The following is a 13,655-nucleotide window of genomic DNA, read 5'->3' on the forward strand; positions in this document are numbered from 1 at the left end:
TAGCAATCAGAGACTGATATACCTGACATCAGTTATGTTTGTTAATTTTTTGGTTCAGAAACATTTCCTCTAAACATTTAGTTTGTCTGACATTTTACAAAATGAGGTCATTTGATGTTGTAAAAGGAACTGGAGCAAACCGGTGACCTACTTTGTTTCGAAGTTATCAAGATTTAATCAACAGGCTGGCAGATGATGAATGAACCGGTAGCAGCATGCCAAAGAGGGTTACTAATTGACTTGTTTTGTCTGAACAAGAAGCAGATCACACGAACCGTTTCTGATCCCATACGTGGAATAAAAGATTTTACACCTAAGATAACTATTTTTCAAGCAAATTTTCTTGAAAAGGTGAAATGAATAATCAGCAACCAGCAGGCTATTAAATAGAATGACTAGTTGTGTCTGAATCCTAAGAAAGGCATTAAAAGTTTCATTTACCAGGCCATGTGGCTTTTCTGTTGAAAATGTCAAGTGTAACTTTAATTTTCCATCAGTAGGTATCAGCAATTTGTTCAAATCAAATAGAAAAATACATGAATTTTCTAATGTAATAAAACTGTGGAACCTATAATAACGCAAAAGGTTACAAATAAGTTTCTGTTTGGAATAGTTTAAATTAATATAGTCTGTAAATCTTTACTTAAAAAAAAAAGTTATTTATCAGGAAGTCAGTTTCAGCTTTAGGTTTTGATTCTTTAGGTTTTGATGCTAATTCTGGTATTACTGAGCTTTTGAGCAACCTCACCCACTGATGGTTTTCACTCTTTGATAGTGTTGTTTTATCTCCTCTGTAGCACCTTATTTGTTTTTGTCAGCCCTGTCCCTTGTTGCGCCACCACCACACCAGAAGAAAACGGCTTCTTTGGGGATTTCCCCGGTTTCACTCTGAAATCTATACAATATAGCTGTAATGTAACACCACAGTCCAAAGCTGTGAGTTTCTTATCAGTTTATCCCAAAGGTTTTCATCTTCTGACTCGTACAACAGATTGAGAAGCTTTATTTTACTGACTTAGCTAAAGCTGCTTTTTTTTTTTTTTAAAGAATAAATATTCTTTAGCCATTTATTTAAAGCTTGTTTGATTTCAGTAAAGACCTCATACATGTTGATTCCTGACCCTAAACTTTTATTTTTATATATAGACAGATGAGTGGAGTAGGGTAATTAAAAACTATGTATGCTGTTTCTGTTTACATTGTCGTTGCAGCCAAAAAAAAAGAAATGATGTGAGATGTGATTATCCAAATTCAGTTTATTTTACTCCATTTCAGTCCAGTAGAGTAAATCATACAGTCTGATGCAGGTAAATTAGATTTTGAATAGTTTTTTTTTTGGAAATTTACAGCATTGCCAAAAAAGAAAGTAAAATAAAATACTATTTTACTAATCAGTACACTTGCCACTTGTTTAATCCAAATTATAATACAAGACTGTAAAATTCATTGTAAAGCCAGTTGATAGTTTCCAGTTGTCGGCTTTGCAGCAATCCCTTTCGGGATATGAAAGAGGCGAAGACATCCAGCAAATATCATCGGGTCCGGGAATCGAACTTGCGACGGCTGTTCTGAGGACTCCAGGCCTCCAAATGTGGGTTGCGCTATCGCCTTCGCCACCACAGCACGCCCCAGTGCTGGTATAGTTAGATAAAGGCTGTGACATTGATCAAATGTCCTCTGGGAGGAATCACTAATAATTGGTATGACTGCATGTGAGGCATATTGAAGAATAGTTATATTTTGCTGTATTATAGGTGCTTATAAATATGGAAATTATTAACTTTTAATAGAATCATTTTCATCTTGAAGTTTATGTACTGTGATGTTCTGCATGGCTGCAGTGTAATCTGGGCCATTTTCTGCAAAGGATATGATATTTAATAAATGTTCCCTCTTGGGGTTTTTTATGTCTTGGGAGGGGGAATAAATAACATTTAGTTTATTTGATAATGTAGCTTATTGTCTCACTGATTGTGAATGACAAAAATGAGCCAGTGTAGACCTTTAGCACAAATCCAATCACTTATTTTTAGACATCTCAGGCTGATTATTGCAGAGCACTAACCCAGTTTTATAGCTTTGTGTGTGCCAGGACACAAGCTGTTTTTAGCTCTTGAAAGTGTTGCAACATAGTACAATTGAAGCATTTTATATTATGACCCACTTTCTGTAGTTTCATAACTTTATTTGCTAGAAAAACTACAGTGCGTCTTCTATGACATAGATAAAGCAAAGGTAGATTAAATGAAAGGCTTTTCTGCTGTCACTTTCCAAACAAATGAAACTGGTTGCCTGACTGAGCTGCAGTGAGTCTGATCTCACGTTGGCTTAAAGGATTTCACGAACTTAAAGCAACAACGAATACCTTGAATTTAGATCCCCACTGGGCTTAATGGAAAAGACGGCGCTAGAGAGACCCGAGGGTTTAGCAGCCTGTGGAGAAGTAGTCGCAGTGAATGTTGTCTGAGAACAAAGGTGAGAAATGGCTTCCATTCATCTGACGCCAACCTGTGTGGGCCAACATGCTGCTGTAAGAACCAAATGGAGAAAAACTTAGAAAATATTAACTTGTTTACTGGATTAATTGAAAATGAAGCTTCTCTAAGTATTGAAAGTCATCTTTTATTTAAGTTGCTCCTCTTTAAAACCATTTATATACTAATTTGTCATGTCCTACAATTAATTTTGTTTTTTTACAACCAAGTCTGATTTTATTATTGGATATCAGTGTTGTATAGTAACGAAGTAAAAATACTTCACTACTTTACTTAAGTATATTTTGGAGTACTTCATACTTTCCTGAAGTATGGAAATTTTTTGATAACTTTCAAGTTTACTTCACTATATTTTCGAACTTAATTGCATACTTTTACTCCGATACATTTTCAATGTGTGGTTTAGTTACTCGTTACTTTGATGGAGGAGCCGTCACGAGTTAGGACCTAATTAAAGAGTCCGCACTCAAACATACACAATCGCTAACTTACGTTTTGTTGCAGCTTGGACGATGACACTTGGTTGTGTACATTATCTTAAGTGTATTTGACAAGTTTACCAAAATATAAAAAATGTAATTCAAACTGCGTTTGCCTTGTTTTACTTTTTACTTATACTTTTCATTACATTACTGGAGTACATCCATTTTTACAGTAATTTCCATTCTTAAGTACAAGACATTTCAGATACTTGAAGACTTTAACTCAAGTAACATTTCAGTCAGTGACTTGGACTTTTACCAAAGTCATATTTTAGAGAGGTACCTATACTTTTACCTGACTCTGAGATTTCAGTGCTTTATACAACACTGTTGGATATAAAAGTATATATATGTTTTTTTTTTGTGTGTGTGAGAACGGAGTGGTGCCAAGTTGATGACCAATCACCATTATTCTGTGACTAGAATCTAATTGAAATATATGCAATTAAATTTAAATATTTTTGATGAGATTAGGTTGAATTCATTTTAAATTAGAGTTGCACCAATTTGAATCCCTCTCTCAAATACCTGCTTTCATGCAATGTTTGGCAGACTGTTTGATTCCAAATGCATTAAAACTCTTCATGCCAATGTTGCTTTTGGCCAGTTGGATTGTCTTCATTACCTATTTTTTTATGCCAACACCTGATGAAGATATTAATGGCCAAAATATACTGCTTCAAAAGAAGTATAGTAACACTGATGATGGAGAAAATATGAGGAAATTACAATGAATTGTCATTGTATAATTGATTAATTTGTAACATTTTCTTTGCTTTTCATCGCCCAGCCCAAATTAAATAATTTATTCCTGGACATGCTTGGTCTGCCTTGGAGTCCCAGCAGACTTAATTATAGAATACACTTTATTGTCTGCTAGGATAAATTTGCCATTTGTAAAGGTGCTTATTGCATAGTAGCAGCTGCCAAAACAAAGTTAGCCTTTTTTAAAATGCACATTCTATAACTGAAGTCCTTTTACAACATGTTAACGTTACAAAACTAGTACAATGACACAACACATGCACACGTGTTTGGTTATAAAACCAGAACAGGATGTCCATCATATGTTTTAGTGACTTTTATTTTTTTCTGTTAAGCGGCTGAATGACTCAGGGTTTACACATGTGGCCGGGTCTTGTCACTTGTAATGGATTAAGAATGGATCGGCTTTCTGCGGACAGCTAGTGTGTCATTAAATAAAACGCTTCTTGTAAAGTCAGCATAGTGTGTGCATGATGATGTCCATAAAAAACAGAAATGGTTATTTTAGCTCAGCATTTAAAACACATTTTCAACCTCAAAGCATCAGATGATTGGTTTTACTTTTGAAAAAAAAATCAGCATTTGTAAGCATTATTGACAATAAACATCATGAAAGTAACATATATAAGAGAAGCTTACATAAATAAATGCATTTTGATATTAGAGTGGGTTAACCACACTTGTTATCTTGAGTCCACCTGCCACTCCCAAATGCTGCTGGTGTTTGGGTTTATCGAGAGGTTTGCATTGAATTTAAAAACATTTGAATGTTAGAAAATTTATTGTGGTGGTTTAGGTCAAAGCATTCAAATCAGCAGGAGAAAGGAGGCTTAAAGTTTATAGTATTTATTTTCTTTACTAGTCGTTCAGACCTTAGACAATTTATTGCAGCTATTGTTGCTCAAATAAGAAAATACCAGAATTTTAGCATTTAGTAAACAAATAAAAATGTATACATTTATAGTAAACTGTTGTTTTCTATTTGTATTGCTGGAATAAGTACCTTACGTGTTCAGCTGGTGCGGTTCGATTTCACATGACACTGTGCCAAATTAATCACGCGGATTGTTTTGGTTGTATTTACCCAGAATGCCCTGCACTATAGTCCGCTTCCTGTTTTGGAGCAGTCGCTGGTCCGCTTGCATTCAGATATACATTCGAACCAAAGTTGACTTCAACTGAACCAAGACAGAGGTTTGTAGCCAGACCAGAGTTAACTGTTTTTGGTCCACATCAGTTTGATTGTCCATTCACATCTCACTAAATGAACCATACTTTCTACACAAAGTAGAGTTAAATCAAAGTGGACTAAACAGGGCACCCCAAACCGGAGACTTTAAGAAAAATGTTCAGTTTCTTTATGAGTTTGGGTTTTCTAACTCTACCACCTGTGGAACCAGGTGGGAGTATATTATAGTCAAGTTTTGTCTTCTTGCTATGGATGTAATCACATTCTGTATGTGTCAGTCGAAACTTCCTCTCATTTCTTCGCTATTGAAACATGTGCTGTTACTCTTATCTCCGGCTACCTCTGCTCCACTGGAAAGAAGCCGGTCACTGTAAACACGACCTTCCTGCTGCTTTACATTTCTCTCTCCCTGCTGTGGTAAAATAAAACCTCCTCACGTGTAGCCTGCCAACCTCACTGCATCGCGTGACTCTTTTATGTGTAAATTCTATCACATTTACGTGTTTTTCAAGGTATGGAATGTTCCTTTTCTTTTGTCAAATGATTTCGCAACGTCTCAACTGACATTGAAAGTGTATTTGGTGGTTAAAGTTGAGGACACCAGCGGAACAATATGACACAAATGCATAAAAATGTTGTGACTGCAAAATCTTTGAGCTTTAAGTATGTCAGAGTGGAAATCTTTCTAATTCACCCAAATAAATGTTTCACAATGTGATTGTTTATCAGAAAAAGCTTTTAGTGTTGATACTAAACCAGGAAAACAGTTTTTTACTTTTATTGGGTAACCTTGAAATGCCTATTAGGACATTAGAATAACTAAAATTACTTTTCAGGGATGTTAATTTGGGTAATTTCACCTTCAGATATTTCCGCTGTGGAAGCTTTTATTGCTGTATGTTTTGTACATATTGTCCTTGCAGCTTTTACTGTTTTGCAACCATTTCTTTATTATGTTTTCTGGAAGTCACTTAAATAGGTGTCCAAATTTGATAACAATTCAAAAAGGAATCTTTAATTTATTTATTGGAAAAATACTAAGTAAAACTAATAATTACTGCATTTCGGCTCAACAAAATATATCATTGGACTGACTCTTCTTTGTTTGGTAGTTTAACGCTCTGCTCACAATTCAAAGAAAATTAAATGTAGTACACTGTGAACTCTGCAAGGCAGGCCAAACAATCTAAATAAATGATGAGACAGAAACAAGCTTTACGAAGAGAACAGGTCCTGATGAAGTTGTGCTTCAAATTACGACTTCACTCACCCAATATTCCAACTTAAATCTAGTAAAATTGTAACTTTTTTCTTGTATTTTTGCTTTATTCTTATAGGACTATGACTTTATTCTAATGTCAGGACTTATCGTAATGTTTTTGTCTTACTACTTCTTGTATTTTTAAAACTTTATTCTGATAACTTTGACTTTTTTCTCGTATTATTTCCAGCTTTGATTTCCTATTGTAACTTTATTTTCATAATGCTACAACTTTATAATTAAAATGTTCTGATTTATTTTGTTATACGGTACAGCTCCTGACAATGTGACTTTTTGTATTATTGCAACTCTTTTCTCATATTATTACTACTTTAGTCGCGTAATGTTATGATTTTTTTATTTTTTTGTCATCCCGCCTTATTTTCATATTATTAAAATTTTATTTTGGTTTTATTATTATTACTTATGACTTTATTATATCATCAGGGACACTCCCCTATTCTCATATGACTTCTTGTGATATGACTTTATTCTTGTAACGTTTTCTGTATTATGACTTTTTATTCTTGTAATCATTTATTTTTTCTTAGCCCGTGCCTAATATTCTGTCATAATTTTCCCACATCACTCTGCTTCTTTCACTGCCTGACCAGCTTGTAGAGCCTTGAACATTCAACAGCCTTTCTCTTCTGGAGTGAGTTAAAATAAAATAAATAGAAGTTATTTCCCATCCTGTTTATTTTCTTTCCCTCATAACTTATTTCCTCAGAATGCTCTCCTACACGAATATTCCTCCTCCTTTCCGTCATACTTTACATAACAGAAGTTAGATTCATAAAACTAGATTTCTCTTACATTGCATAACCAGTTTCCCGTCTTTGTCTCGCCCCAGTTCTCTGTTCTTTTTTTCCCTTTATGTTGGTTATGATGCTTTGTTGGGTCTGGATTCCTAAGCGCGGATCAGTCGGGCTGCGGGGGGTTTAGTCTCTTGGGCGACTGAGGAGCTGGAGCATTTGAGGATTTTGTGCTACAGTGGTGTGGCTCCTCTGGTGTTGGCGTCATCAGACCTTAAGTATCCCAGAGGCTGCTGGGATACGTCATGTCAGACTATATATCAGACAGCAGCGCTGGGTTGGCCTCAGGCTGGAAACCACTGAGATCAATGGTTTGCTCTGTTTTCACAACGTGCTGTAAAACATTCACAAGCTAGAACGTGACTGAAAGATGTTTAACCTCCAAATTAAATACCTTCTGATTTTCCCCAGACGTGCAGCTGAATTGAAGGTGAATTCTAGCAGTAATGATGTAGGCCAACATAATGTTTGTTTTTAGTAATTTAGTTTAAGAAATTATCAGTAATAATAATAATAATAATTAAAAAACGACGTTTAGTTTCTTAAATTATGTAAGAATGAAATGGTGTTTTAGAACATTTTTTCCAGCCTACTCATAAATATGCACATGCACTGCATGGTTTATGTGCTCAATACTTGTTCAAACTCCTTTTTTAATAAAAACCCTTTACTGCTTGGCAAGAGGCCAGTGAGCCTGCAGCACTGCTAAAGTGTTGGGGAGAACCATGTTCCTTTTGATATTCTTTCTGCTCACTACATCTGATCTTACCTGAATTGTGGTATTTGACTATCATAATATATGAGTATAAACTTTGCACCATTCGGTCAGCTAGCTTCTCTTAATTTGGCTCAGACCAAGATTTGAAGAGTCGGAAATCAACACTGAAACCTCCATTTTATTTTCTCTCTCTCTAAATAATTTATATAATTATCCAATTTTGATACACTTTTTACATATTGGTTAAAAAAGTGTTTTATCTTACAGTTCAGTTTATATACATTGAATACCAAATACTTTCTCTTGTTTTAAGTTTCGCTAAAATTACCCAAATTATTTCTGTTTGTCAAATGCCACAATCATGATAAAATACAGTGACAAAATTATTTGTCAATATATTCTAAATCAGAGGTTTACATCCAAAATTATGTGTCTTTAAGTAATGAGCCCACATCGTCACATCATGGCTTTATGAAATGCTGACATGTTCATTTATGCTTTAAATTGATGTACATATATAACTAAGTTAATTAGCAGACTAATTAACTTAGTTAATAGTGTACCAGTTACTTACAACTAAAATTGGTCTAGAACACGGCCAATATTGTGACATGTTTGAGTTAATTGGAGATGCAGGTATTTTAAGACCTGCACCACGTTTCAGGTGTGGCCTAAACGAAGGGAACAAAAATTTACCAATACTTGAAGGTGCCACATTAATCTGTTCAAATTATTAGAAGTGAGCATAGACTTGATGGGAATATCCAACCATCATAGTAGAAAGGAGATGGGTTTGTGGCGCAGAGGTGAACTGGTTTTGATCCAAAATGTGCAGCTTGACACCAGAACAAAAGCCAAAGTTTCATCTAAACCTTGAAAGACAAAGTCATTGTCCAGAGTGAATGTGTTGTTCACTAACATGAGCCAAAGGCCACTCAGTGAGGAGGATGTAATTACTTCAAAAGACACATAAAAAGCCATATTTTAGCTTGGTAATGGACACAGGAAAAATATCTTTCTTTCAGAAACTAAAGTGAAATAGTTTGGCCATAAGGATGTTAAGGCTCCTTTGTAAATGGGTCTTCCACCCTAAACATACAGCTGAAGTGGTTACAGAGCGGCTTAAGGACAACAGAGTCGATGCTTTGGTGTGGCCGTCACAAAGTCCGGATATCAATTCTCCGGAGAAGTTGTGGGCAGATCTGAAAAAGAGTGAGTGAGGTAGGAGGAGTGGGCCAGAACTCCATCAAACTATTTAGAAACCTGTGGAAGAACACCTGGAAGATTTGACCCAAGTCATACAATCCAAAGGCAATGCCACCAAATACGTAAAGTAAATAAATCTGACATTTTGGCATTTAGCCAATAGAAATAATTTTAATAAATCCAGTTGACAAAAAGAAGAAACAAGAGAAGTTTGTTCTGACTTGATGTCACACAGGGAGAAATTAAATACCTTATGAATTAAATTTTTTTGATATATTTTTACCATTAACGAGGCATAATTGGTATTAAATAACGGATCAGGTTTCATTTTTTAATCTGTGTGGAAGCTAAAATAACTTTAAAAAAAGATGAGCTGTAGTTTAATGTTTTTTTTCACTTCGGCTGAAGAAATTACGTCATCTCAGGTTTCTTGTAAATTTTGACCTCTGGCCTCTGCTGTTACTCTTTTTAAAAGCTCTTCCTACATGCATAATCCTGCAACTTGTTTCGAGGTGGAGGGATTATTCTGCCGTACCTCCTTATCAGCACGTTAGTCTCACTAATGCGTGTTGTTTGTGATTAAATGCTTTCTGTCAAATTAACTTTTGTCTCACCTCCTCCCTCTTCCTCTTTATCCTTGACCCCTGTGTGTTTCTCCTCTGTGCCTCCCCCACCTCTTCTTCTCGTTGCTCTCCTCCCTCCTTCGACTTCCTCCTGCTTCTCCTTTCTCTTGCTCCTCCCACACAGATGCTCCCAGCCGCCCAGCTTGACAGGAGTGATGGGATGTGTCAACTAGGTATTACACCTGTCCCAACATCTTACACTGCAAGCAGTGATAGTGGCTGGGGAGGGCGTGGGGCTCCAAAGCCGTTTACGACAGGAAACGGCTGTTAAAAAGGCAGATTTAGAAAAAACAAAAATGAATAAATCAAAGGATATTATATAATTTTAGGGCTGAAGGGGTCAGGAGAAGTATATTTTAAGATTTATACATTTCTGTTCTTGACAGAAAAATACTGGCAGGAAATTAGCAGAGAAATTAAGGATTCTGTGTCATTCAAGTCATTAGAAAACTTGCATTTTCTTTTGGTAAAATATGATTCAAGCCCACAATACTGGTTTTCTTTGTGTGTTTTTTTTTTTTTTTAGAATATAAAGGCGGGGTAGTATGTTTAAAAAAAATAATGACCCGTAGAAGCAGGTGCACATTTACAGAAATGTGGGCCCCTGGGCCCAACCCACAAAGAAAAATTGATTTTACTAATGCATACTATACTTAAATAACAGGAATGGATTGATAGGTTTAAATTCTCCGGTTCACAAAGAAATCATCTATAACTTAATAATTTTACAAATACTTGAATATTGTTTAATAAAAATCTCAAAATATCAATACAACTCTACAAATTTGGAGCCATGAGTTTTATATAAAATTATTTTTGTATTTTTTTTGCAAAGCAGGCATTCATTAAAAAAACTGAATAAATGTAATAACCTTGGGATTAGAAAATGGGTCCCCGTTAAACCCCAGCCCTTTTTAACATGCAGCCCAACATTCTGCTTTAATGTTTTAAAGAAAGTTTAGATATTTCTGCTGTCTGCCATTTGAGTGAAATACGTCACCATGACCCAGTGATGGACAGAATAAATGAAGGACGTAGAAGTGGGTTGATTTTTTTTAATTTTTTTTTTTACTATTATACAAACATAGCTGGCGTAATGTGGTTGCGCACCTTTACTGTGAACTTTTTGGCTGAGGATTGTTCCTTCAATCGACGCATTAACTTTTTTTTTTTTTTTTTGCATGCAACGTAAAAAATAAGCTATTTCTTAGCTACAGCCTGTTTATGTTCTCACTCAGCTGTAATTGCAGACTTTTGTATTTGTAGAAAACTCAGAGTAAACTACAAAGTCCTGAAGCTAACCAACACCCTGACTGGGTGTTAGTTAAAAACTAAGTAAAACTAAGTATATTCCAAATACTGTTGGCGCTAAATAGTGGCATAATATAAAAAGTTTGTACTTTCTACTTCTTGTGGCAGTGTATTTTTTATTATCTGTTGGGTTCAGACAAGATTTCCTTGATAACTTGGAAATGAAATGATTGATTGCTTTGTATGAATAAAATGAAAGCTTTCTGTGATTCTTAATTTGTTAGGTGGCTTGGATCAGAGTTTAAAGTTGGTTTTAATGAAGAATTTTTGGAGTATATGTTACCAAATGCCTTGGAGGTCAGTAGTTTGTATATTTCAAATAAAAACTGTTGTGAAAGGAAGAAACTTTATATTTGAAAACAGTTTTAGTGATTTATTATCCATCTCTACCAAGAAATTTGGTTTGGTTGGCTACAAATAGATATTTAACACCAAAGTAATGTCATTTTTAAAGGTCAAAAACCCTTTCAAGAAGGGATGAGGAACATGACTCAATTATGATATTTTGTCCTTTTGCCTATTGTGTGCATTCTTCCATAGTTAACTGTATGGATGTTACTGAATGGCACAGCAATCATTCCTGCAAACACTCCCATTTGCACTCTTATGGAGTTGTTGTTTCATAAAGATTTATTTAGTTACTAATGTGACCCACATGAATCTTTTCACACTGTTATTTATTGACTTTTGGAGACTGGCTTGCTGATGGTTCAGCATCATTCCTGGAGTCAATCACTTGCAATAAAAGTATTTTTTAAATAACTAATTGCATTGGCATCATGCAAATCAACATATTAAAAACAATTTTATATCACGTTTAGTTGCACATACATTGTTCACAGACATAACAGTCATTAATTTTAAGCAAAACTATATTTTGTCAAATGCCATCATCAAGAAAATACACATGAAATGTGTTTATCAATGTTCCAGTTATCAATAATCAAAGGCAACATAAAGGAACTCAGTGTTTAAGCATTGTTGCAGTTTTCTGGAAAAAATGTCTCTTTGGATTGAAAAGCCTTTCAGAGAGAGCCTTTCTCTGTTCCTAGACTCAATGAAAGGAACCACGTGATGCATTTGTTCTCAATATTAGGGAAGATAACAGGAACTGAACCAAGGGAACCTTAACATATGTTAAGGTCGTGTTTTACAAAGAAACCGAGAATTAGACACACCCATCATGTGACTGATGATGAAAGCTGAAAGTTTTCTTCTTGAGTTTGTTCTTTTTTTATTTTTATATCATCTGTTTTGAATACTCTCTTTTTCTCTCTGTCATTTTCCCCCATTGCGTCATGCTTTTTTTTTTTTTAAATAAATTTTGATGCCTGACTCTGATGGTAGGAGGAGTCAGTTTCACATCCGATCACATTAATAATCCCGGCTTTTTGTCACCAGGACAAAACTTACAACTATTTTAAAAGCCAATACTGCAAAAATAAATAAATAAAAAATATACATATATATATATATATATATATATATATATATATATATATATATATATATATATATATTTGGACCTGTTTAACAATAAAGGAAGAGTGCAATATTTTTGTAAAACAAAATAAAAAATTTTTTAAGAAAATTGATGTTTTCCTTACAAATGTGTGTATAACTTGGGCTATTCTTGAAAAAAAACAATTTTATAATTATGGTGTTTCCATTAAATAAATATAATTAAAATTACTCATGAATAACTTTGTTCACGTGATCATTAAAAAACATGTCCACCATCGTCTCCTACCACTTCCTGTCTTCGTCTTTTCTCCCAGTAGTCACATCCGGTTGTTGGTCATGTCACTCGTGTGAGGTAAATAAAAAAAAAAAGTGTTTCCATTTGCAGTTTTGATAAATATTAGTTCTTTTAGTTGGAAAAATGTTTTTTGAACTTTGGGAGTTTCCATTAAGCAAATCTAATTTTTTCATTTCAATTTAATGAACATAGTTAGTGTTGGGTCATGAAGAGGAGCATTCTTTGACTCATTTGAGGAAAAACGTGCAAAAATAGAGTCCATTCTCAGTAGAGAACTGGATTTGGTTTCGTTCTCTCGCTGCTGTATTTGGTCGAGCTGAATAAATTAAGTGCAGATTAAGGTCTGCGTTAGTGTGAAAGTTGCAGTGTAAGTGTGGTCAGCCTTATAAAATGAAAGAAAATACAGAAAGGCTGGTTATTAAAATATACAATTTTTGGTCCTAAATAAAAATGATCTCTATTAATCTCCTTTGCTATGGGTCAAATTTGTCCCATTCTTGAATAGCAGTTTGGAGCCACAGAAAATTAGTTCAGGGCCTGAAAATGGTCCTGACTTTAGGCACCGCTAAAGTCAGGACCAGACTTTAGGCACCCCTGCTATGTATGATTTTTAAATGTTTAATAATGCATCCAAAAATGAGTCTTTTTATATTTCTGCTGTTGATTCAAAACAATAAATTGTAATTGAAGGTTCAAATTCAAAATGGCGTCTTTGGATTAATATTTATCCTGATTGGATGAGTGACGCACAGTTTACCCTTCTGATCTCAGCATGACTTGTGGCAGAGGTTAGATCCTGAAGGAAAACAATTTAGTTCTCAGTTAATCGCCTTCTCAAGTCTTCAGAGTGATATTTATTTATTTTTATTGTCTGCTGCAACCAGAATTGCCTATAGGTGCCAAAACAGAACTGAAAGGACCTGATGTGAAACAAAGAGGCAAATTTAGCTGTTTTTAAAAACTTAACTGGGAGGTTCAATCCTTCCGTTCCCATCATAAAACAAACACCAATAGATAAAGACGTATAACCT

The 13,655-nt window shown here is 34.7% G+C and overlaps 1 protein-coding gene across 4 annotated transcripts in view; it reads left to right on the forward strand.

Moving 5' to 3' along the window:
- Positions 1–13,655, forward strand: part of slc23a2 (solute carrier family 23 member 2) — a 43,284-nt gene that overhangs the window by 8,316 nt on the left and 21,313 nt on the right. For 2 of the 4 annotated variants that reach the window (XM_055039397.1, XM_055039396.1), the window contains one exon: positions 9,679–9,727. The exons of the other annotated variants lie outside the window; for them this stretch is intronic. In XM_055039397.1, coding sequence (XP_054895372.1) covers positions 9,679–9,727 — 49 coding nt within the window. The remainder of the gene's footprint in view (positions 1–9,678; positions 9,728–13,655) is intronic. 4 annotated transcript variants of the gene reach the window in all.

The sequence above is a fragment of the Poeciliopsis prolifica genome, unplaced genomic scaffold (genome assembly GCF_027474105.1).
Source record: "Poeciliopsis prolifica strain line A6 unplaced genomic scaffold, Auburn_PproV2 SCAFFOLD014, whole genome shotgun sequence".
Taxonomy (NCBI): Eukaryota; Metazoa; Chordata; class Actinopteri; order Cyprinodontiformes; family Poeciliidae; genus Poeciliopsis; species Poeciliopsis prolifica.